The 24,939-nt window shown below is 43.5% G+C and overlaps 3 protein-coding genes across 9 annotated transcripts in view; all 3 read left to right on the top strand.

Annotated features, from left to right (window-relative positions):
- usp10 (ubiquitin specific peptidase 10) overlaps positions 1 to 16,802 on the top strand; it is a 23,669-nt gene extending 6,867 nt beyond the window's left edge. For 2 of the 7 annotated variants that reach the window (XM_044029763.1, XM_044029760.1), the window contains 12 exons: positions 307 to 1,524; positions 3,273 to 3,364; positions 4,433 to 4,542; positions 4,643 to 4,701; positions 4,846 to 4,949; positions 5,285 to 5,399; positions 5,536 to 5,716; positions 7,071 to 7,236; positions 7,713 to 7,857; positions 8,576 to 8,641; positions 8,852 to 9,048; positions 9,095 to 9,114. In XM_044029763.1, coding sequence (XP_043885698.1) covers positions 307 to 1,524; positions 3,273 to 3,364; positions 4,433 to 4,542; positions 4,643 to 4,701; positions 4,846 to 4,949; positions 5,285 to 5,399; positions 5,536 to 5,716; positions 7,071 to 7,236; positions 7,713 to 7,857; positions 8,576 to 8,641; positions 8,852 to 9,039 — 2,444 coding nt within the window. In that variant the 3' untranslated portion in view covers positions 9,040 to 9,048; positions 9,095 to 9,114. Of the gene's footprint in view, positions 1 to 303; positions 1,525 to 3,272; positions 3,365 to 4,432; positions 4,543 to 4,642; positions 4,702 to 4,845; positions 4,950 to 5,284; positions 5,400 to 5,535; positions 5,717 to 7,070; positions 7,237 to 7,712; positions 7,858 to 8,575; positions 8,642 to 8,851; positions 9,057 to 9,094; positions 9,115 to 16,786 lie in introns of those variants that run through there. The other 5 variants (XM_044029762.1, XM_044029757.1, XM_044029764.1 and 2 more) reach the window with 3 other exon arrangements.
- Positions 1 to 24,939, top strand: part of swap70a (switching B cell complex subunit SWAP70a) — a 924,354-nt gene that overhangs the window by 747,990 nt on the left and 151,425 nt on the right. The gene's annotated exons all lie outside the window — the stretch shown is intronic.
- crispld2 (cysteine-rich secretory protein LCCL domain containing 2) lies at positions 15,189 to 24,939 on the top strand. Its single transcript, XM_044029792.1, has 15 exons — positions 15,189 to 15,239; positions 16,745 to 17,166; positions 18,135 to 18,253; positions 19,171 to 19,303; positions 20,070 to 20,185; positions 20,839 to 20,939; positions 21,016 to 21,186; positions 21,261 to 21,321; positions 21,393 to 21,459; positions 21,545 to 21,675; positions 21,752 to 21,795; positions 21,881 to 21,953; positions 22,046 to 22,121; positions 22,483 to 22,613; positions 23,761 to 24,939. Exons 2-15 carry the CDS (start codon positions 16,864 to 16,866, stop codon positions 23,810 to 23,812), a joined length of 1,578 nt encoding a protein of 525 aa, XP_043885727.1. The 5' UTR covers positions 15,189 to 15,239; positions 16,745 to 16,863; the 3' UTR covers positions 23,813 to 24,939.

Genomic DNA, 24,939 nt, shown 5'->3' with positions numbered 1-24,939 from the left:
ACTTGTCCCCCCTGTCCCACTGGAAATATTACATTTTTATGATCACCCCACAGAGGGCACTTATAAGCCCACAAGGAATGTGGTTGAGCCCAGCATAGACCCAAAACTAGCTGCAAAATCCCACAATGTGACTAAATTATTTCTATTTTATTATGTCTGCATGTTCCCATGATTCCCATTGAATGGTGGCCTATTTGTTAAGAAATAATGATCTTGTATTAAAGTAAACACACTGTCTTATGTATAATTTAGGCTGTTTTTAGAGACATAACCTCGTTTCTAATTGTGACCTATTATCTGCAGCAGAAGACTATCAACGCATTGAGTTTGGCGTTGATGAGGTGATGGATTCCAAGCCTATTGGGGTGAATGATCCTTTGTACAAGGTTTCGAGCACCCTCAATCCCCAGGCTCCAGAGTTCATCCTGGGCTGCCAGTCGGCCCAGAAAGCCCAACAGACACTTCCTTCAGCATCTGATGACCCAGACGACACCCACTTCAACTCATTGGATGGCCCTGACTCCGAGGCCTCGGCCCTGGACAATCACCAGGCATGCCAGGACATGGACGGACTTCCTGGTAGCCTGGGACAACGTGAGAAGAAGAAAAAGAAAAAGCGACCGCCGGGGTATTATAATTACCTGGACCCGTCAACTGGCAACAGCAGCAGTGCAGTGGAAGGGGGGGCCGTAACGGCACTGGTGAACGGACATGCACTCGGTGGCCCACATAACAGTGCTGAGGATATGGACAGTAAGGGATTGACAGGGGCTGAACTTTCCACCCCTGGACCTGTCTCCACAGCACCATCAACAGCTGCTGCCAAGTTTCCCCCCCCATCCACTGCCAATCAGAGGACTTGTGATAGCCCTGATGATTCTTCTTTGGACTTTACGAGTGGAGCTGCCTCTTTATCGGATGGCAACAATACAAATTCCTCCTGTTCATCCTCCTCTCAAAGCAGAGGGATGACGGAAGGAGCCCGGACTGGAGATCAGCAGCCAGATCACTTAGCTACGCAAAGCCCCAAACTTTCAGATACTCCACACAGCCCCCGCTCAAAGTCACCTCTTCCTCCTTCAACTGCTGTGGCCACCCCCCCTGTTGCCACTTCCATTACGACTACTGAACTGGAGGGAGGGGAGGTAGCAGACAGTGGGGTGGCCAACGGGCTCGCAGAGCCTGAAACTCTCCTTAGTGCAGATGGACAAAAAGAAGACTGTGAGAGCAGGGAGCAGCTTCAGCTGGTCTCCCCAGACTCTGCTGCCCAGACAGCAGTTGGAGACCAGGCCCATTCGCCTGTGATTCCAGCTGCTCCTCCTGCCAACCTCCCCAAGTCCTGGGCCAGCCTCTTCCACAACTCTAAGCCTCTTCCCGGGGGCCCCCAGGCCTTTGTGGAAGTAAAAAATGTTGTAGAAGTTGTGGCTCCTGTCCCTGCCACACCAGAGCAGCCCGAGAAAGTCGGGGAGGTCAGAGAGGGCCCTGTCCATGTATCAGAGGATCCCATGGCCCCTAAACTTGCAGGTATTATTTAAACACTAATATGCTAATTGAATATGTTGTTAAAACAGAAGCCATCACACTGGTTTTATACTGTTTTACTTGCTGCTTGAGGAATGTGCTACACTGCTATATTTACGTACCTCCCCTTGGCGGCAGTGGATCAGTTGCATCTTTCCCTCTTGTATCCATATAGTGAATTATTCATAATTCATAAGTCATAAGTGATGTAACTTCATGTTTCCCACTCGATCTTATGCATCTATGTATTTAAGTTGATCGATGGCACTGTGCCACATGGAGGATTTTAGACATGATGTTTTTGATGTTCCTGAAATTCAACCAATGGACACTAGATGGTGCTGCTACATATATAGAATAGCTGTAAGTAAGTTACATTTGTGCAATTCCCTTTTTCTCATTACCTAGCACTATTATAAGTAGACAGATAATACTTTATATACTCGTTCTCGTCAAAGCTGCAGCAGATAGGTTTGTTTCTTTTTTCACTCGGTAAAAAAAATCCATATTAACTTGTAGAAACATCATTCTGGAAAGTACCCGTGTGTGTCCTGGGATTGTTCTAAAGACGTGTGTAGTATGTAAATGTACAAGTCATATTTCATGTTGTGGTTGGATACTTTTACATGTGATGGTTAACCTGTGTTATTGCTGCAGTTTTACTTGAATGTGGCTATTCTGGAATTTAGCTCCAAGAAAAAGACAGTGTTCAGTGTTGACTTAAGTGAAACTAATATTTCGGGTAAAAGAAGAGAAAGGGAATACTAGAAACATCTTATTGATCAGGTTGGCTTAGAAAATAAACTGAGGCCAAACCATTGTGGATTGGCAGCACATGTCGAGGGATCAGTTACAAGAATCGTTTAGTTTAATGTGAGAGCACTTTGGGGTTCATTTATTTAAGAACTTGCAAACAGATGCAAGATTACAAGGTTACTGTACTGAGACACACCGAGCTATTTTTCCATTCTGACTTTTAAAAGTAGTCTATAGTATTTGAGATTTGTTTATTTAGACAAACCGATTTATGCTGCATGTGTACACATTTAGGATCTGACCAGAAGTCTCATTTCTCTCTCTCTACATACAAATACTTTGGTTTTGCTTTCCACTTGAAACTCAATGCCTTCCAGTCACATGTGCACATATCCAGCACATTCCATCTAGGTTTAATTTGACTGATACAATTTGTTCCCATTTGAGAGGGAATGTTTCACTTAAGCTTTCTTATGAACCTGAAAGCTGTACTTTCATCTGACGAGCATGATTCAATGAGTTTGACAGCTGAAAAGTACCTTTAGGTCAGATTGACACCTTAAACAGTTTTTTGTCATACATAGGTTCAGATTTAGCTTTACAAGAAAGAAAAATGCATTCATGTTTATCAACAAACCTAGATTTATGGACCAAAGGCTATATTGTATCTATTCTTTGTCTAATGTATACATGTCATTGTTCTTGTGGTAACCGCAGAAAAGATGCTGTTGACTTGTTTTTTCCCCTTGTCATATGTACAAATATCCACGTTACCATGGGAGCTGTGTTTTTGAATGACAGACTCCCTTCCTAGGCGTGGTACAGCAAAGTCTCGTTCACTCCGTCAACCTCATGTGCTGTTGTCATTAGAGGCAGGAAATGAACGAGGAACATTTGTTTTCTGTTCACATTTACTGAAAATCTGCAGAATTGCACTGTATTGACGTTTCACTGTTGTGCCCGTTAAATAATGTTGTGTTTGTTTGAATCCCCAGAACTTATTGAGAATGTGAAGTTGATACATAAACCAGTGTCTTTGCAGCCGAGAGGACTGATCAACAAGGGAAACTGGTGCTATATCAATGCTGTATCCTTTTAACTCTGTCACCATGTGTGCACGTGTCCCAATCGCACAAGTGAAGTTCAAGACAGACATGAGTATTATGAAATATAGTTGTTTATCTTTAGTTAAATGTAGTTAAATGATTATTTAACAAATTCTCTGCTTTAAGCTGCAGTGATTTCCTATGTTAATCTATGCAGTTCTAGTGCCACTCGACTTTTTTTTCATTTCCATTAGGTATGGCTGCTTTTTTTTTTCCCCAAGCAAGTTGAGCTGATATCAAGTATTCTGTCACTGGGAGAGGCGTGAGAGCGTTACAGCGAGCTTACATGGCTGCTGTCTGCAGAAATGCACCCTGGTCTGTTGATGAGGTGCAGGTGTTTCTGTGTTTGGTGGCTGATGAGAGGACCCAGTGCGTTTGTGTCACATGTAAAATGGCGTGACTGCAGTTTTGTGCAGCCATGCTATGATGACCCCGCCTATGTTGAGGAGGTACGATGAAGTCATGGAAAACAACATGCCTGATACCCAAACTGAGCCAAGTCGAGCCGAGTAGCACTAAAGCTGTAAATGGGATTTTTAGAGATTAAGTGTGTGATAGTGCAGTGTGTGGTAACGGCTCACAACGGTGAACTTTTGTTTGAACAGGTCTGAATACAAGAAGCCTCCCCATCACATGCAGTTGTGACAGTTGCTTGCTGTCCACCATGGTTGACTAGTTACTATTTCAAATGTTTAATTTTTGTGGTTATGGCTGCAGCCCTCAGTCGGCACCCTGGACCGCGGGAAGTAATAGTCCAGGTCCAGTTTTCCAAAACTGTCGTTTCAGTGATTAATTAAGAAAAGAATCCATGGAGTAACAATATTACATGTTACAGCCCTGAACTGAAAAATGACATCTTTCCTTTCTGTTATTGAATTTAATAAGTTAATCGTTTTAAGCCACACATTAGTCCAGGAGTTCCATCATCTTAGAACATGTGTTTATTCAATTTATTATAGAGGAGAAAAAAAAACAGAAGTTGCACACATACACAGAATATGTGCTTTTAGTGTGGTGCAGTGTTTTCCTCCCTGACTACAAACACTCAGACCCTACAGGCCCTGATCGCATGCCCTCCCATGTATCACCTGATGAAGTCCATTCCTCTGCACGATGAAACGCAGAGATCATGCACCTCCACTCCCATGATCGACAACTTGTAAGTGGCATTTCTACAAACTTGGGGAAAATGCATTGCTTTGTGAGATCTAAAGTGTTTCAATGCGCTTAGACATATTTTTTGTGTGTTTTTCTAACAGTGTGAGGCTGGTGAATGAGTTTAACAACATGCCAGTGCCATCGAAGGCCAAACAGCAAGGTAAGCTGCCGTAGTTTTTGTTTATTTGAATAAAAAAATGCATTTTATTATGATGAAGTGATTTGACTATTGGTTATTGCGTGTGTCTAAATAAATGTTCTGTCAGCGTCTCCCATGTTGTGACATGTGTAACTGTGTCCACAGTTGTCGGTGATAAGGTTGTGAAAGACATTCGGCCTGGTGTTCCCTTTGAACCGACTTACATTTACAAACTCCTCACTCTCATCAAGTCAAGTCTTTCTGAGAAGGTAAGCCTCCCTTTGATTCATCTCATGATCGCTCATCATGAACAAACGGTGCTTGAAGAAAGTGTTCGTTCTGTTGGGAATTGAACTCACCTCACAGGGAAACAGGCATTTCATGTGTGACACATGCTGAGTGTGTTCTGATTCAGCTTTAATGCTTTTAATGAATGATAACGCTTCACTGCTTCTAATGAGATTCACTCCCTTTGAAAACATGCTTCCTTGTCTGTGTTTACCTCACTGGAAGACAGTGTGTGCACATTCATGTGTCCACACAAGTGTTTTAAGTTGACAGTAGGCATCCTTTGGAAAGTCTTTTAATTGGCACTGACGTGCAGATGCTGTGCTTTCAGGGCCGACAGGAAGATGCAGAGGAGTATCTTGGCTTCACTCTCAACGGACTGCACGAAGAGATGCTGGCATTGAAAAAACTTATCTCACCTCAGGAAGAGAGTAAGCATTTTAATCACTTCTGATATCAGAATAAATGTTTTTCATCTTAGTAAATATTTCCACAGTTTTAAAGTTAAACAATAAAATCAATCTCTAATGTGCTTATCTTTAGCGGTGTATTGTTTTTGCTCAACAGAAGCTTCAACACCCAATGGGCCTGAGTCTCATGCAGCGGTGGAAGAGGATGTTGCTGATAAGGACGAAGAGGGCAGTGAGGATGAGTGGGAGCAAGTGGGTCCCCGAAACAAGACTTCCATCACGCGCCAAGCTGACTTTGTCCGCACGCCCATCACTGATATCTTTGGTGGTCACATCAGGTATTTTGACAGAGGATTAAAATGCGCCTCAGAAATATTTTTGCATTTCCATTGAAAAGAACGAGAACTACCAAAAAGGGAAAGTCGTGTTCTGGGCTCCATCATTTATTTTAGGGTTTTGATGACTGACTGTTATTTTATCTACTCGATGGTCATGGGTTCTATTCCAAATTCCAATCCCTTTTCCTTTTATCACAAAGGATAGTTCAGTTTCTTCTGACCTGATGTCTTGGCTTGTTGCATCTTTTTAACCTGACTAAATTTGGAAGTTATGGAAATCTTCCTGAACTTTCCATTTACTGAAATGTCGTAATCCATTTGAAACTCGACAAGAATCAAGATTTTGCATCTTTTATTAATCAGTTCAAGTCTTTTGACACAGAAAACCACACAAGCTTTAAACTGAAACACGACTCTTGGAGCGAGCAATGCATTCACTCTGAAATGATCTTAATGATGGGTCTCTGTTAGAAGTTCTCATTCTGTGTTCATCTTTGTTTCGACCACAGTTCTGTGTGTTTGGTCCTCTTTTATTCTCTATCACTCACATTTAAACTGCAAGTCAAGGCTGAAACTTGGTTTGTATTTCTGTAAAAGGTTGTGCCTTTCTTTTCTATGAGAAGCTTCGAGTTCCTGCCACACTGTTTTATTAATATTGGACAGTGTTGATATTAAATATATGCAGATATCTGCTCAGTTTCTTCAAATGTTCGACATGTGATAGATGATGGGGAGCTGGTTATGTAGTTTCCACTGTTTAATTTTATCCCCTCTTTGTGGTCATCAGCCGTCTTTAGCTCTTCTCTACCAAACCCCAGAGTCCATCTGACTAACAACCACTGTGGGTCTGTTGGGGTCAGAATTCTCAACAGCTAAATGTGGGGCATCCGTCCACAAGCAAAGATCTTAGGTTTCACAAAAACATGAAAGTTAAGAACCTGTGCTGCTGAAGCTCTGGTCTGGCACAGTCCTGGTCTGCACTGGTCACACAGTGTCTTACAGGATTATTTTTGTAGTGATGCTTGTGACCAGAGAGAAATGAAATCCAGCAGTGTTTGTGCACCCACTGTTCCTGGCAGTAATACTTAGAGTATTAGTCAGAGTAATTATTTCTTTCTTAAGAGTTTGAACATTATTGTTCTCCAAAAAAGCCAGAAAAAAATGTTTTTTTTCGAACATATACAGGTTGAATCATTTCAGAATTCCAGAGTCATGCATTCAATCTGTGGCATCTACATGAAATACGTGCTATTTGCATAGATATTGTAATGTTTTATTCAGTGTGCCTCAGTAATCGATGTCCTCATGTTGGGATTTCTAACTGGGTTTGTGTGTTTTGTGCCTTCATCATCAGATCTGTGGTTTATCAACAAAACTCTAAAGAGTCGGCCACTCTGCAGCCTTTCTTCACCCTGCAGCTCGACATCCAGTCAGAGAAGATCCGCACTGTGCAGGAGGCTCTGGAAACTTTGGTGGCACGGGAGTCGGTCCAGGGCTACACCTCTAAAACTAAGCAGGAGGTGAGTGAGAAGTTCATTTTCACACTTATAACACTTGAGTTAAGAAACAGTCGTGTTACAAAATAAAAGTGTTTATTTGTCTTGTTAATTAAAGTGCTCATTTCTCTGTGTCTGCATTGATTATTTTCAAAAATGTTATTTCTTTGGATCTGAGTTCAAAAGTCCGTCTGGAAACACTTTGAATAACCAGTGCAGGAACATCTGCTCTCCAGCTGTTAAGTGGGCATGTTTGAAGTGTGTTCTTTATTATGACTGTACCGTTCTCGTCTTCATCCCTTTAGGGACCGTTTATTTGGTCCTCTGTCACTGGAGAGAAGTTAGTGATTCACAAGTGGCTGCATTAAAGGATTCAGCAAGTGTTTGAGTTTCCAACAAAGTGATTCCTCTTGTTCTGTTCTTTCCTGTCTCCACATGACTTTTATTGGGTTTTGTCCGAAGTTTACAGTTAGAAATAAACTTTGTGTTTTGTTTTTCAGATTGAGATCAGTCGGAGAGTGACTCTGGAAGAGCTGCCTCCCGTGCTCGTCCTTCACCTGAAGAGATTTGTGTTTGAAAAGACTGGAGGCTGCCAGAAACTCACCAAGAACATCGATTACCCCGTTGACCTGGAAATCAGCAAAGGTATGAACCCCCCAAACTCTGACTGCTGCTTAATCACTACAGTGTACCTTCATCATCATCATCATCAAGTGCCCTCATTTCCTCTGTGTGTAAATCATGCATTTACATTGAAACTGTCTTTATTGTGACAGAACTATTCACTTAACACATGTGCACAAGGTTGTCGTACAGTCACATGGACCCCAGCTTTGATAAGAGACGACATTATTAAACATGCATGATCAGAGTCTCAGAGTCAAGCTGCAGATGAGTAAATCCATCAGTCTGGACGTAGGAAGCTGTTAGTGTGTCTCGTACCTGCAGAAGGTCCATGATCTCCACAGTCCTGTGGAGATCATGGTAGTCAGCATTTTACACACTGAATTACTGAGGTTACATTATCATTATCAATGTATCATGTCACGTGGACATCAATGGAAGAATTCCAGTCTGTGAAGAGTAAAGATTACAATGTTACAGTGATAGTTCTAGTGTTTTCCATATGCTTATGGTGTTTATATGAAGTTTTAAATGACTTTCTGAAACACAAATAACATTTGGTGCGTTGCATCTGCAGGTCGTCGTCAAATGTCTCTTTATTTTTGTAAATTCTCGTCTGCTCTATTGTTGAAACTGAATACTCTGCAGAACTCATAACAGACACAACATCGTCTCAGCAGCAAAAACATGTTACAACATATTTCTGTGTTCAATTATAATTTGGGATTTTTCCTTTCAGATCTCTTGTCCTCTGGAGTGCGGAGCAAAGTTTTGAAAGGCCAAAGAACTTACAGGCTCTTTGCAGGTGTGTTTAAATGTCTGCACAATGCTTCAGAGACAACATGATTGTTGGATTAAGTTGAACTTGTACTTGAGTGTTTTAGTTGCGGATGAAACTCATCAGTCCTAGTTTTCCAACTTTGAAGTAATGAATGAGTAATAATTGAAAAACAGTCAAATATTCCACAGTTCTCTAATGTCCGTTTTTTTTTCCCCCGTCTCTCAATTCACCTAGTTGTCTATCACCATGGAAACAGTGCGACAGGCGGTCATTACACCACGGATGTCTTCCATATTGGTCTGAACGGCTGGCTGCGCATTGACGACCAGACGGTCAAGGTCATCAACCAGTACCAGGTGGTGAAGCAGACTGCAGAACGCACTGCCTACCTGCTGTACTACCGCCGCATCGACCTGCTGTAGACACGCACGCACACACACCGCAGTACCCCAGTATATTGACAAACAAACACACACACACACACACACACACACACGGCATACAAGCTCCAGATGACAGTACATTTACACCAAACTAACGAACAGGAACACTGCCCAACTTGTCCTCATGCAAGATTTTCCTCTTCTTCCTTCTGTCCCTGCTTTCCTGAGAACCAGCTTTTCCAGCTCCCCCTTTCCTCGCCTTCTTTTTCTTTTTGGAGGAAGAGAAACGAGCTGCGTTCACAAAGATTTCCCTGTGACTGCGCTCTTCTCCGTGCACCACTGCTGTTTGGTTTTTGTTCCTTTTCCGTTTTTGTTTTTCTTCTAAAGCAGCAAAGGGAGGACTGATGAAAAGACTGAACTTGAGCTTCAGTTACACGTTAGGACCTGAGACTCGCCTGACTGGGCCCAGAAACTTGGCTCAGATAGCAAACAGTGGACTCACTCGAGGCTGCAAGTGGACTGCTGGGTAATTCTTCTTGTTTGAATTACCTTTTTTAAGGAAATGACCTAGAAAAATCAGTGTTTGCCTTTAAATAAAGGAGAACTGTTGGCCTGAAGAATTTGCCGCAGTTTAAAAGCCTATTTTAATTTGCCCGAGTGCATTGAAAAAGGCTCCGGCACCAGCATTATCATGAGCCTCTCTCTCCAAGGCCAGATTGTCTTCTTCGCTGCCACCAACACCAACAAGTCCTCCTCCTCCTCCTCCTCCTCCATTTCCTCACTTTTACGACGCTTTTAAATCTAGGTACTTGAGCCATCATAAACACGGGGAAAAGGAAGGTGGTTCACACGATGGCAAATGAAAAGCTTCCTCCGAGAGTTCCTTGTTATGGTTATCTGGGTTTAGGTTTAGAAAGACTTACAAAAAATATATATATTACTGCGCTTTAGGGTTTAATGAATAAGCTTCTGTGCACAACGTTTAAACTGATTGATGATGAAATGACAGGCAAATGCATACTTTGCAAATATTTAGATTAAAATGTTGGAAAAAAAACACAAAAAAAAACAAAAACTAAAAATCTAAAATCTAGCTGACTGAGAAGTTGTTTGGATCCTGAAAGACTGCACTAGTTTTTAGACTCAGTTCCTGCACTGGAGAGATGGCAACCAATCAGATTCCACTGCAAAACCTGCCCTCGTTTACTCTGTACATTTCCTTCTCTGTGGTTTCTGTCGTTTTTGTTCTCGTCTGAAGGTTCCACCTGTGTAAAGGTGGCTTATCCGTGTAGTTCTGAGCCACTTCACCCCTCTAACCTCCGACTCAGCAGGAAGCAGGGCCGGCCTTAGGTTCAGCATGTGTTTTTCCCACTCGGTCTAACCCTAATCAGACAGCAGCAGCAGCTAATGGTGTGTGTGTGTGTGTGTGAAGAGTGAGGAGAGTGAGGAGAGCGTTCCCGACGGCGTTTCCTTCGTATTTGACTCTTTAGTTGCAAAGCGTTTCCTGGTCGAGGGGAAACGAGGGGACGACACCTGTGCTGCTCTGCTCGGCAGAAAAACCCTGGACACGCGCACTCAAAGAGATGGTGTTTGCTTTTGTTGAAGATATTGATTTTTGGATCTTTCATTGATGACAATGATTTCTTTGTTTTGTTTGAGTTACTAAAAGTTGTCTCTTTTCTTTTTGTCATTGATCATTTATTGGATGTCTCCTTGCTCTTGCTCCTTTCAGAAGAATACGCTTGCATTTGAATTGGTGTTTGAAAAGAAATTACACAGGCTAAAGCACAACGATGAATAAAATTGATACAGTTCTTTGCTTGATATTTTCCATTTTGTCATTTTCTCTTTTCACTGGTTTTGTTTGTCGTTGCTTTAGACTCATTTCATTACAACCACCAGTGCCACGACCTCAGTGTTAACACTAAGCTGAAAAGTATTTCTGGATTTTGACCCAAAAGTGAATTTGGTTCGACGCAGACTCGGTCGGTCACTCACACCTGTTTGTTAACATGCGCAGGTGAGACGCTGATCATCCAACAATCTCTACTTTTTCTAAATTCTGTTTGTGTGTGATATAACCTGTATGTGATGTAATTGACATTTCCTGTGGTTTCAAAGTCAGAACCCTGTCCCAGATAAACCAAAGCAGAACATTTGAGGCTCTTCTGCCTTCCCTTCACCTCACTGTCTCTTTATTTTGTCTTTTCCATGTTCTGTCACCTCTCACTTCACGGCATGCTGTGTTCACACGCGCCGTTCATCTTAGACGTTAAAGTGATCGTACATTTGTTGTCATCTCTGCACAAACTGTGTCATTGCTGCGTTTGTTTTTCTCTCGTGTCCTGAAGAATGTGGAGGTTGAGATTTGGAGACGACACTTTGATCTGGCTCTGTGGTGGCTGGTCAGGAGATGTGCTGGTGAAATGCTTCAGTGTCATTGTCTGCTGGGAACTGTTGGGATGTTGACCTTCAAAACAGTCTACTCTGTCTTTTCATTTGAATCTTCCAGCGTTCTATTTTGTTTATTGTTCAAATAAAGGATTGTGCAAAAAGCAGTTTGCTCATGAAGTCAGAAGACTGCTTGGCTTTCTCCTGATCTGCAGTGTCTCTCGCCCGTCGACTGTCTGCAGAACAATAAACCCAAACGCAACAATCGGCAGAGTGATGGTGAACCACACGCTCTTAATTGCTCTCTTGTTTGTGTATGTGGACGTATACGATGTGTAGTGTGTGTCATCTCCCTCTCCTGTGGTCTGAGGGCGGCTGTTTGTTTTAATGAGAAACTCATCGCTGACAAATCTGCCAGCCAAGGTTTTTGTGCCCTTTTAGTTTTCCTTCTTATTTTCACCGTCCACTGAAATGCAGCTTCACTCACAGACTTATAATGATGGTGTTTTCTTTGTCGTCGTGTTTCAAAGGTTTTTTTGTTTGTTTTTTTTTTACAGCAGAAGAAAAAACACATTTAAACACTCGCTTACAAACCAACTATACTCACTTGCCTGCACTCGTGTCTTATTCCATCATTTAGTTGGTGATGTAAATTGATCGGTTATAGCATTATCACCAGTTACCTGTTTTAATGTTGTCACTGATCAGTGTTTGTAGGTTTGTAGAAGGATCATATTTCATAGTTCAGACATTTCTGTCACGTGTTCACTGATCAGTCACAAACACTAAAACACACACAGCTGGTTGTACTGTCGTGGCTGGTTGGTGTATGTATACACTAATGATGAATTAAAGAACAACTCAAATGAATTGGAGGAGTGTCACTGAATAGTTTTACGTTTGTGTATCGGGTGCTTTTGGTCGTCGCTGTCGACAGACCATAATAAACCCTGGGTCTGTGTCCACAGACAAATCCAGAGACCTGAGGGAAAACCTGGTGGAGTTCAGAGACTTGGAGAATGAACGCTGCTCTTTTTATGACGTATTATTATGATGTCGCTGATGCTGCATGAAATAACAGCTACTGCACTCACACTGAGATTAGTTTGTAATTTAAACAAAGCATTTAGGACCTAATTAACGTTAAAGGGTTAAACCTGTAAACTGTGTTTGAGTGTTGCTCGGGGCAACAAATTGGATCCACATGCTGCTGCTGCTGCTGCAGTGAAACAAAGAGTCCTCTCACATGTGTGCGTCTGCACCACACACAGCTCGACCTCTGACCTCTGCACAGAGTCATTTTGTTTTAAAGAGCACGAGACGAACATCGAGCTGACCACAAACGACACAACTCAATATCAAACCAGTGCCAGGTTCAGTTCTTAAAATCCTTCAAACCGTGATCATCATATTTCAATTTACAAGATTCAACAATGTAACATGGGATTATTTTATCTGGTTTACAGATTACATCCATGAACCTGTCTGTCTGTCTGTCTCTCTGTCTGGGAGCAGCACAACTCAAAAAAGATGGATTTGAATTAATGGCCGTGGGAAGAAATGGATCGATTTTGGTGTAAATCTGAATCAGGATTCATGATTTTTCTTCAGACAGATCAGTTTTTAAATCTGTGAGATGAGGAGTGAACTCACACTGACACTGGGAAACTCTCTCTGCCTTGATCCAAAATCTAAAAAGTATTTATCTTAAACGTGAAAATATATCAAACGATGAAATAAATCCTCAACACTTGAGACAACGTGTAATCGTCACAGTCAAAGATGTTCAGTGTGATTTTGAATTACAAGAAAGTCCAAACTTTATTATCAACTATTTTATCACTGCAACGCTTTGATGCTCAGACCATCAGATTTAATTTAAGGAGTGAGAAGACATCGTTAGTGAGAGTCACCTGACACTTCTGAAATGACGTTATTATTTATGACATAACTACATTATTTGTTGACAGACAGTTGACAGAATTTGGTGACAAAGAATGAACAAGCAAATGTAGCGTTGGACGACATGAATAACGACGCGTCCTCACCTGCTGTCGGTCATGATGTTTCAGGTCATTAACACTCGGCTGACCTCTGACCTGTGACCTTCCATCACGTCTGTGTTTCCTGCTCCGCCCTGAGGTTTGTCTCAGTAATTAGCGCCGTGTTCGTTGAGTTTCCCGCTCAGCGTCTCACGTTTGTGTTGTGTTCAGATTCACCGGCAGTTTCTAAGGAAAGTAAACATGGCAACCAGAGCTTCAGGGAACCTCCACCAGCCCCTGTCTAAATAAACCAGGCCTCACTGTGTGTGTGTGTGTGGTGGTCGGTGGTCCCCCTCAAATCTTTACGAGACCTCGTGTTCCACCTGTTGGAGATTATTTAAACGTCAGAAACTTGTCTTCAGCTGAAGCTAATGCAAAGTTTCCACTTTCCACTTGGCCTGGCGTGAGTTGTGGGTCAGTGCAGCCGAGCGAGGGAAGAGAACCCTCGTCTGAGATACGTGATTACAAATGGAATCGGCACCAAAAATGGGAATTGGAAAAATCCTCTCATTCACGTTGAGGACCGTTCTGGGTCATTTAAAAAGAAACAACGTGGTTCAGGTGTCCTGGTGCACATCAGTGACACATGCTCACTCATGTGACTGCTGCTCATTTGTGTTTCCCTGTCACTTTTCGTACTTCTTGATATTCCTCTGTCGCGTGTTTGGTTCATAGATGTTCAGAGAGAGTCCTGAAGTGACGCCGAGCTTCTCCTCTGTCTCAGAAATGTTGAGATCTCGACCGCAGCCACTGTCGCGAGCATCTCTGTGGGATGCAGATGCATGATGGGCCAGACTTCCTGTTAAACATGTATTTTGACTGAGTGCAAGGCACAAACTGGCTCAGAGTCCTTGTGGGAAGAGAGTCTGTCTGAGGCATTCCTCCCCGAGTGACCACGCTCTTGTAAATATCTGAAATCAAGCTGAATGAAATGTGAACTATGTGGGTCACGGCACAACCAGGGCACCGGACTCTGGCACATGAACTCGGACTCTGAAAGAGCACCGGTTACTGGTCCTGTGTTCTCATGTGAACTGAGACATGGAGACACAGTGGACAGACACATGCAGGTGGACATGAGACAGTCAGACACTGAAGATCAAGAAATTAAAGCAAAACCACAAAACCACTGATGTTTCATTTGTGTCATTTCTGACATAAACCCAAAGCAACACATCTGAGTTAGAGGCTTTAACTAGTTATGGTTAAGGTTCAGGTTAACACTTTAAATGAGTCCTGAGAAGAAAAGCTGAGCACAGGTTTGTGTGTTTGTATTTACTTTTATTTTTCCTGCTACAAACCAAAGCCTGGTCCTCGTGTGGATTAAGATGAAGGTTAGAACTGTGTGAGGTTAAGATTAGGGTCTACAATGATTTAGTGTGTGTGTGTGTGTGTGTGTGTGTGACGGTGGCTGACCGTGTGACGACACATGTCTGGGAAATACGTGTCCAGCAGTGATTCACAGATGCTGATGTTGCTGGCTGCAGTGCACGCGCGCTGATTTACGCACTCTTCCCTCTGACACCGCGCGCACTGCGCGCGCTTTGCCAAGAACATATCCTTCTTCAGGAAGGCTGGCGCGTGTGGGAGTGAGGAGGGAGACAGTCACTTTTTCCTCTGCTCGTGAGGGGTCTCCTTCTCTATATAAGGCACTGTGCGCTGCACAGGAGCTCCACAGTTCCTCTGCGCTCCAGGAACAGCGCCAACACGCAGCAGTAGCGGCAGAAGACTGCTGGTCCTCTCACTAGGGAATAATCCACTGTGATCCACAGGAAGAACAAGACACGTCACCAGCACACGAGACAGGTGAGCAACAATTACACTCAAACACCTTTGTGTTTTATGTTCTGGGTCAGAGCAGGAGTTTACTTTAGACTCTAAACACAACAGTGATGTTTCACTTGATGCCACTTATTAAACACTGTCATTCATCGTGAGTTATTACTTAATAATAATGTGAGCATGATGATGATGATGATGATGATGATGATGTATATATACTCATGTTGGGGTGGAGAGGAGGTCAGAGCAGAGGAGGACTCGTGTGGACTCTGTCTGTCACTCGGGTATAAAATTCATGAGCGGCATGAGAAGGGCCCAGACACATGGAGCTGGTGGAGGCTGAGTGTGAAAAAGGAGGAGCAGGGTGTGGTGCATGTGCTGCCCGCTGGCTCACAGTGCCAGTGCAGAGCTGGATCAGCATGTTGACACAGAACCAGTGCCAGACCTCAAGCTGTGTTCTCAGCCAGAGTGAAAGGGGTGAAGGGATTCAAGGTTCAGAAGCAGCCGTTGGTTAGGTTTTCTTCTTCTTCTTCTTCTTCTTCTTCTTCTTCTTCTTCTTCTTCCTCCTCTGATCACACTTCTCCTCTGTCTTTATCACAGTTGATGTTCTTGCTCCTGTATGTTTCTGTGCAGTGGGAGGTCAGTCACAGAATAGTGTGTCAGAACTGCAGTGTTGTGTTCTGTGTCCTCCGTGTCCTCCGTGTCCTCGGTGTCCCACTGCACCACAGTTTGGTTACAAAAATAATCAGCAGATGAGAGTAAAGAGACAGACAATATCTGACATTATTGTGATGCAACACGTTCAAAGTAAGTCAGGCAGTGACAGATGATTCAAGTTTCCCTGAAAGCTGAACGTCGTTGAGTCACAATTCATCTTTATGACACACAAAAAAAGATGATAATATTATGATGTCACAGTATAATGTTAGTACCACGGCGTAGTACCAAGTGTTTTCATTAAACCTCCACACACACACACACACACACACACACACGTTTACCAGGCGAACAGGGGACTGTCATTCTTTACTCACTTACAGGGGACTTGGGTTTCTGCTCATTTTTAAACAAAAACAACAGCATAGAACATTTTCTTTAAGGGTCTTTTTTACCATATTATTACTTCAAATGTGCTTTTTACACTTTTTTGAAGAACTTGCAAAGAGGGGACTGTTAAGAAACGACGTGTGTGAATGAGGTGTTAAAATCCCTGCTCCAGCCAGCAGGAGTGCTGCTGAGCATGGGCTTTAACACTCACACACTTCCTTTGCTTAATATTAAATAATAGACATGATTTTAGGTCGATTTAAAGCATGACAAAGTGGGGACCTGAAAAATGTACCCTGTTCAACGGGGAGTCCCCTCTTTGTGTGTGAGGGGACACACACACACACACCTGCATGTTTTCATTCATGTATTCATTTGATAACGTTGTGTGTGAGTTCTCTCTTCAGTCTTCAACATGTGAGTGAACTCTGTTACTGTACTGCACTGTGGAGAGAGACTCATTGAATATTTCCTCTCTGCAGGTTGTGTCTCCAGCTTTGAGGAGCAGCACGCGCACACACACGCACACACACACACGCACACACACACACACGCACACACACACACACACTCCACAGTCCGAGCAGACAGCAGACACAGAATGAGCCTCACTGCCATGACCTGGCTCCACGTCGTCTCCCTCTTGCTGTTGTGCATCAGGGACTCGACGTCCCTCTTCCTGCCTGACTCCAAAGAGCTGAGGCAGCTGCTGAGCCGCTACGAGGAGGAAGCAGACAGCAGCAGCAGCAGCAGCATCATCAGCAGCAGCAGCAGCAGCAGCAGCAGGTCACCTGGCAACAGGACCCGACGATCCATTCGCTGGTCAGACCGCGACGAGATCCTGCAGCTGCACAACAAGCTGAGAGGGGGCGTCTACCCCACTGCCTCAAACATGGAGTACATGGTGAGACAGTCACCTGTTGTTATTCTTAGTTTCTGACCTCATTTGTTTCGCTTTACCTTCCAAAGAACTTAGTTTGAACGTGTCAGCAACACTGAGCTCTGACATGAGGCTGGAAATGAGCTTTTAAGCTTTTATTGTTCCTAGAAAATTGGAATTGCTCTAATAAAAAGTACCTTTTCTCTCAGCTGGAAACATGCAGTCATGGTGGCGAGCGGCTGCCAGTCTGCTGTGCTGTGGTAATAATAATGCTGAGTCTGTTCTACCTGCAAACAGACAGGAGAGCGAGGGATGCCTGGGTCAGAGGAGGCCGGAGAGGGAAAGTTATGGAGAGGGATTATTGTTGAGACACAGAACGTTACTGACAACCTCAAAGTCCATAAAGAGACGCAATGGTGACCAGTGTGTCTCTGAAGTCAGCTTCTAGCCCGGGAGGAAAGTGTCTGCAGATTTACTCTCTCAAATTCCATTGAGCGGGCAGCGTGTGTGTGTGTGTGTGTGTGTGCGTGCGTGCATGTGTGTGTTTGGGTTACAGTGGTGTCTGTGTGCACATGTTTTAGCGACCACCAAAAGGCTGGAAATTTACTGAGGGAAAGTGCTTGAAGGGGCCGCGCTGTGCACAGTCCATTCACAGCGTCCTCTCCGTGGACGGAGTCACGTGTCTCCTCCTCTTTCCAGTCTCCTCTTCTTCACCACTGTGAAGAAACCCACTCAGGAAATGTGGGTAATTCACCTGAGGTTTGTAGTGGATCAAGGCCAAACGCCAGCTGCTCCACTGCTGTGACACTGTCTCAGGTTAATGTCGTACATGAGGTTCATCTCACTGCAGGAAGGAAGGAGGGAGGGAACGAAGGAAGGGAGGAAGGAAGGAGGTGGCCGAGGCCTCGAGCCGGTTGTGGTCAGAACATGATGTAGATGATGTTGTTGTGGACTCAGCAGGTGATTCCTGTCTTTGTGCTTCATGTGTGCAGGTGTGGGATGATGAGCTGGAGCGCTCAGCCACTCACTGGGCAGAGCAGTGTCAGTGGGACCATGGACCACAGGACCTGCTCATGTCTATTGGACAAAACCTGGGGGTTCACTGGGGCAGGTGAGCTGCACTCACACACACACACACACACACACACACACACACTCTAAAGAAGACGTCCACCATAATAAATGAATGAGGGCGTCATGGAAACTACAGCATCCTTTAAAAGAACTCGTCACTCTTCATTTGTTTATGATTTCTGTGGCTGGAGCTGCTCGTCCTCATTTCTCTGTTATTATATATATATATATATATTATACTACATTATACAGTCCCTTTAGTTGGTTTTCTTCCTCTTTATTTGATATTAATACAGTTCTAAATGACAAACATGTCTGGCATGAACGAACATCAACGACTGTCATGAAATCGAGAGGATTCTTACAGCTGTTCATCATCAACTCACATATTGTCTGATCATTATTTGACAGCTCTGCTGCCCAAACCTTACAAAGGTTATTATAACTAATGTTAAACATTAGTTATAATAACCTTACAAAGGTTATTATAACTAATGTTAAGCATTAGTTATAATAACCTTACAAAGGTTATTATAACTAATGTTAAGCATTAGTGAATCAATATATTAATCAGTGTCTTACAACAACTGTGACGTGTTGTGATAAAAGAAACTAAAGGTATAAATAGGAAAATGTTGTATTAAACACAATTCTCGTCCTCTCCATCCCTCCATCCCCTTCTTTTCTTCCTGTGCCAACAAACTCAGCACTTTACCATAAAAAGAGATGTTTATAGTAGAAGCTACAGCTGATGTGTGAGGCTGTGGGACTGTGTTTAGATTTGATTTGATTCTTATTTTTGGGTTAAAGCTGATCTGATTCCCTCTGTTATGGAGCGTGTGAGACTCAGACTCTGATCCAATTTATTTATAAAGCACATTTAAAACAACATTGTTGATGTGTGACTGAGCCCAGTGTCTGTCTGTCTGTCTGTCTGTCTGTCTGTCTCCACAGATACCGCTCCCCCGCCTATCACGTGCAGGCCTGGTATGACGAGGTGAAAGACTACACTTACCCTTACCCCCACGAGTGCAACCCCTGGTGTCCAGAACGCTGCTCTGGACCCATGTGCACACATTACACCCAGGTAAGACCAGAACCAGGATCAGGTGAAAGCGGTTATGAGGAACTGATGAGACTCTTCCAATGAAGGTTTTAGTAGTCAGGTTGCATTGTGGGTAATCAAATTTAAACCTGAGGATAAACAGAACATTAGGTGTAAGTGATGGAAAAGAAAGACAAGATGAAAAAAGTCAAATCAATCGAAAGCAAATATCTCAGTGGGAGAGATGGCAACAATCTCCTCTAGACTTTACTTTGTCGCTGCTGCGCTGAGTTTACAGAAACACTCTGACTCCTCCCACTGCCTTCTGCCGTCTGGTCGTCATTTCCAGACATCCCCTCCCTGCTTGACCTGGATTCTGCAGCGAGTGGACAGTGCCAGATATGAGCATCATCATATCTGTGATGTGACATTCACTCCCTCTGACACGAGACCAGCACTCAGCACAACGTCAAAGTGCTGACTCACTGCTTCCAAAGCTGCAGCAGGAAAACGATGGACATTCCTGAGGAGGGAGAGTTTGGGAGGAAAGTCAGGAGGATTTATGGAACATGTTGTGTTGTATTTGCCGTCTAATGGCTCATCATTCATCTGTAACACCGCAGCAGTCGCAGCTTTCCATTTAACCAAGGGCTTCGCTGATTTTCCACTTGTTATTGGATGTTTGAAATGATCAGGGTTGCATCACAGAGGGCAAACTGGGTTTACAAAAGAAGTGCATGTGACTGGAGCATAACAACAGACGTATGTGACTGAAGCTGATTAACGTTCTTTTCTCCTGCATGTGCAGCTGGTCTGGGCGACCACGAACCGAGTGGGCTGTGCCGTGCACGTGTGTCCAAGGATGAACGTGTGGGGGGAAATCTGGGAGAACTCCGTGTACCTCGTGTGCAACTACTCGCCAAAGTAAGATCACTCTTCCTCCGCGTTCCACGTTTGCTCTCTGGAGACAGACGCTCCTCGTATACACGTGAACTGTGTGAAGCACCCATTGTTACACAGGTTTTCTGTAACACTGTGACACTGTATCACTGTGACACTGTAACACTGTGACACTGTGACCCTGTAACACTGTAACACTGTAACACTGTGACCCTGTGACCCTGTAACACTGTAACCCTGTGACACTCTAACACTGTAACACCGTAACACTGTAACACTGTGACCCTGTAACACTGTGACCCTGTAACACTGTGACCCTGTAACACTGTAACACTCTAACCCTGTAACACTGTGACCCTGTAACACTGTAACACCACTGTAACACTAACACTGTGACCCTGTAACACTGTGAACACTGTGACCCTGTAACACTGTAACACTGTGACCCTGTAACCCTGTAACCCTGTAACACTGTAACACTGTAACACTGTAACACTGAACAACGGCCTGAAAACATCGAGGAATGTTTCGCCTAATGACTCTTGAGTAGAGTGACTATGAGCAGAGAGTGCTGAAGTCATTACCAGGTCATGAGCCCAGTGATGCCTGACGATGACGACGATGATGATGATGATGATGATGACGATGATGGTGTCTCATTGTGCTCTACTCTGCAGGGGAAACTGGATCGGAGAGGCCCCGTACCAACACGGCCGGCCTTGTTCTCAGTGCCCTCCCAGCTACGGAGGAGGATGTCGGAATAATCTGTGTTACAAAGGTGAGAATGTGCGTTTTCTTTATTCAAACATGTACAAATGAGACACTCTGTCACCCTGAACCTGATCTGTGTGCAGCTGCAGAGTCTCAGCGCTCAGAGACCGAGGACATGAACGAGGTGGAGAAGCCGCAGGTTCCACTCCCGCCCCGCACCACCACTAAACCGCCTCCTAAACCCAAACCCTCGGCTCCAAAGAAACCAGCGTCCAAGCCGTCCACACCAAAGACTCCGAGCAACAACTACTTAGGTGCCGACAGGAGTGACTGAGAACGACCTCACGCTTCGTTTGTGTGAATCTCTGATTTTCACTTTCTCTTGCAGCTCAAACCATTAAGTGTGAGACCAGACTGCGAGACACGTGCAGAGGAGCGACGTGCAGCAGGTCAGATTATAGCAATGAACTTCAGGATTATGATAATGTGCTTTTCACTCACTGGTGTCCTCCGACTGCAGGTATCACTGTCCAGCCAACTGTCTGACTAAGAAAGGAAGAGTGTGGGGAAGTCTCTTCTACGATGTGGTGAGTCTGACACCGAACAACAGGAAACAGGATGTGACGTTTGAAATTCTTTAAATTCGGAATGAATATTTACACCAATTCACAGCAATCGAGTATTTGCCGAGCGGCGATTCATTTAGGAGTCACTGACAACAGCGGAGGCCTGGTCGACGTCACACGAGTGGACAAGTTACCCTTTTTTGTCAGAAGCACAAAGAATGGCGTCGAGTCGCTCAGGTACGCAGTGATTTCATGAGATCCATCATGTCACACGTTCACACGTTCACACGTTCTACTCTCGCGTCTTTTACAGTAAATACAAACCTGGAAATGCCTTTGTGATGACCAGAGTGGAGGGTGAGTGTGTGACGTGCTCTCTCGATGGTGATTGTGTGAACGTCCGTCATCACGTACAGATGTTCTTTCCTCTTCCTCTGAACAGAAGTGACGGCTGACTGTTACACCACAGTGGCTGAAATCTGCGCCTTCAAAAAGCCCAACTCACACTGTCCAAGGTGCCGTCTGACATCCGTCCTTTAGTCCATTCATAGTTTCACACTAAGACGTATGAACGACTGAACGCTAATCGCTGTCATTTCGTCCTCAGAATTGTCTGTCCCACCAACTGTAAGTCTCAGCCGTCTTACTGGTCGCCTGTCGTTGGGAACAACATCTACACAGATGTGAGTAATGAAGTTCACACAGGATGTGACCTCACGCTGCTGATCTTCTGATATTGAGCTCTTCACACTCGGTGTGTCTGTGATGAGAAGCGAACGCTCGTGGAGAATTGCCCCGGCTGTTCCTCAGCATGAAGCTTGACCTTTCACAGGTTTACTCACATGTGATGTCACACTCTGAGCTGAACGTTCACGCTATTGAACAGATTTGTGAGTCGGTTCACTCCAGACTGTTGATAAGAGTTTACCATCAGACTCTGACTCAAATGCCAGAGTAATATTATTATGAGAAAGGCAGCTCCTCACTGCTTGTGTGTGTGTGTGTTCAGTCCTAATGTGTAATGTTGGTTCTCTTGTGTCACAGAGCTCCAGTATCTGTAAAGCAGCCATCCACGCAGGGGCGATCGGCCCAGACGGTGGTTTAGTGGACGTCCTGCCTTTGGACAAGAGAAAGAACTACGTCGGCGTCCTGAAAAATGGCATCCAGTCTGAAAGGTGCAGTTACTTATCACACGCGGTTTGTTTACAAAGGAAAGAGAACAACCATGTTTACACAGAGTGTGTGTGTGTGTGTGTGTGTGTGTGTGAGAGACGACTTCAAACAGCTGCTAAATGTTTGTTCAGTCGCTGTTAAACTGCCAAACCACAGCTGTAAGTCACCGGTAACATCTGGACATTTTTGAACTAACGCAGACTCTTAACTCTGACTTTGCTTGTGTGATTGAATCCACTCACAATATGAGTCTGAATGCTCTGATAAGAGTGTGTTCTGTTTATTTTATCAGACAAACACCAGAGTGAGACTCACACGATCAGGACTTTCTTAAATACTGACAATTAAAGATTAAAAAAGGCGTGTGAAAATAGCAGAGAAAGGTGATTCCTGCAGGGGCCTCCGTGCACACACACACACACACACACCACGTCTCTCGCGTCTCTGTGGCGAGTGCTGCTGTCATGTGAGGCTGTGAGAGTAATGGTGTGGTCTGATGTGTGGATGGGCCACACGTGGGATCAGTGCTTTCTTAACGCAGGCATTTCAACTGAGCGTGCAGAGTGCTGAGTGGACAAAAACACTGCGAGTGGGATTCTATGACTTGTAATGCAGAGCAGTGAAGGCCCCACTCGGAGCACGAGGATAGGAGGTCAGAGTGCCGAGTGCCAGCATCAAGTAATCACAGACTATCCAGTTACCCGAGGATGGAAACGCCGTCAGTGCTTCTGCTTTACGTACAATTATCTGTGATCTGATCTGATCACCATTATTGATCATGGCAGAGCTTCAAGGTCTGTCTATGAATGAATGAACTCATTACAGAGTAATCAGGTCATTCTTCCACAGTGAGTCACTGACTTTATCTCTTCTTTTTCTTTTTTTAGTAGTATAATAATAATAATAATAATATTAATAGATGCTGCAACATCAACATAACAACAACATATTCAGGCTATAAAGACATTGACATTATTTTTCATTATAAAATATTTAGAATTATAATTTTAATTTCAGGACAGTCGCGATCAGAAATTCTTTCCTGATCCACCGGTGACGTTGGATGAATCAGACTGTGGATTAAAAGTCAAGATAATCCATCGTCTCTTGTGATTATTGATTATTGTTTTCTTTATCATGTGTTTGCAGTAAGAGCAACACGGAGGGCGGCTCCTTCCGAGTGTTCGCGGTGAGGGAGTGAGGCGTCCGTGGAACAGAGAGCAGGGCGTGGCCACAGGTTGGAAATGAAGGCTGTTCGTCTCTGTCTGCTCTTCAGTGGAAACAGAATGTCCCAACACATCAATCAGCACATTTTCTCTTAGTTATCAAACAGATATGGATATTTCTTAGGCTTAATCTGTGAACACAGAATATTGTATATGTTAGGATTGAACAGCTGGTGCTGGACGTGTAGAGTAAAGTACTATGTTTACATTCATTCTTATTACAAATATACGTTGGTTTTCGTACACAGGAATGTATACTGATCACACTGTATTTAATCATCGTGTACAGAATATATGATATTTTGTTTGTTTTAAAAATGGAGTACCATATATTAACCCTTTAATGCTAAGTTCTGATTTATTTTTAATTTTATTGCCTTCCTCTTTCTTCCCGCTCTTTATTTAACCTTTATTTAAGCAGGTAAATTCAGATTTAAATCTCTTTTCCAAGGGTACAAACAATACATTCAATTCATTTAGGAGTTCCAAATGAAATGGCAAAGAATGGATTCTCGTCGTGTAAAGTTTAAGATGGAGTGAGATGATATTTAATTCAGATATTTTGAGTTCTTTGTCACCTGCACGATGTTTGCTTTCATGCTCGTGAACATTTGGACCATGAAAGTCAGACAGAGGACAGAGCAGCACACGTGACACACACATACATGTGTATAAAAGCATCAGGTACTGCAGCAGTTTTATAAAGATGTTACACATTTTAGATGATATATATTATATTGTATTTTAGCATCGTCATCATCCCTCACAGAAATGAATGCTATCAATTTAAAGGCCTTAATTATACCAGACACATTAAACCATGTGACTCTCGGTTTCCATGACAATTTGAATTGACTTTATCTCTTTATTCTACCTCAGTCCTTTTGCTGCGCTACAGTCTTTTCTATAAGGGAACGGTTTTTAAGGGAAGTGTAAATAGTCTGATATTTTGTTTTCCACTAAGCAGTAAGATATTAACTCAAATGTGTGAATTTATTTCAGTTGTCTCGTCGGTTTGTATTGTTTTTATACAGGTGCGGGGGTGGGTTCTATGTATTTGGCACAATTTGAAAATAAAGTATGTTTTATATGTAAAACAGAA

The sequence above is a fragment of the Solea senegalensis genome, linkage group LG7 (assembly GCF_019176455.1).
Source record: "Solea senegalensis isolate Sse05_10M linkage group LG7, IFAPA_SoseM_1, whole genome shotgun sequence".
Taxonomy (NCBI): domain Eukaryota; kingdom Metazoa; phylum Chordata; class Actinopteri; order Pleuronectiformes; family Soleidae; genus Solea; species Solea senegalensis.
The sequence above is the reverse complement of the archived record's forward strand: the minus strand, read 5'-3'. Positions and strand labels throughout refer to the sequence as shown.

What these genes read in the sequence shown, in the direction of transcription:
- crispld2 (XM_044029792.1), top strand. Translation starts at nt 16,864, where the DNA reads ATGAGCCTCACTGCCATGACCTGGCTCCACGTCGTCTCCCTCTTGCTG. An exon ending in GAAGTCTCTTCTACGATGTG is followed by an intron (nt 21,460 to 21,544) that starts GTGAGTCTGACA and finishes ACCAATTCACAG; the next exon opens with CAATCGAGTATTTGCCGAGC. An exon ending in AATGGCGTCGAGTCGCTCAG is followed by an intron (nt 21,676 to 21,751) that starts GTACGCAGTGAT and finishes CGTCTTTTACAG; the next exon opens with TAAATACAAACCTGGAAATG.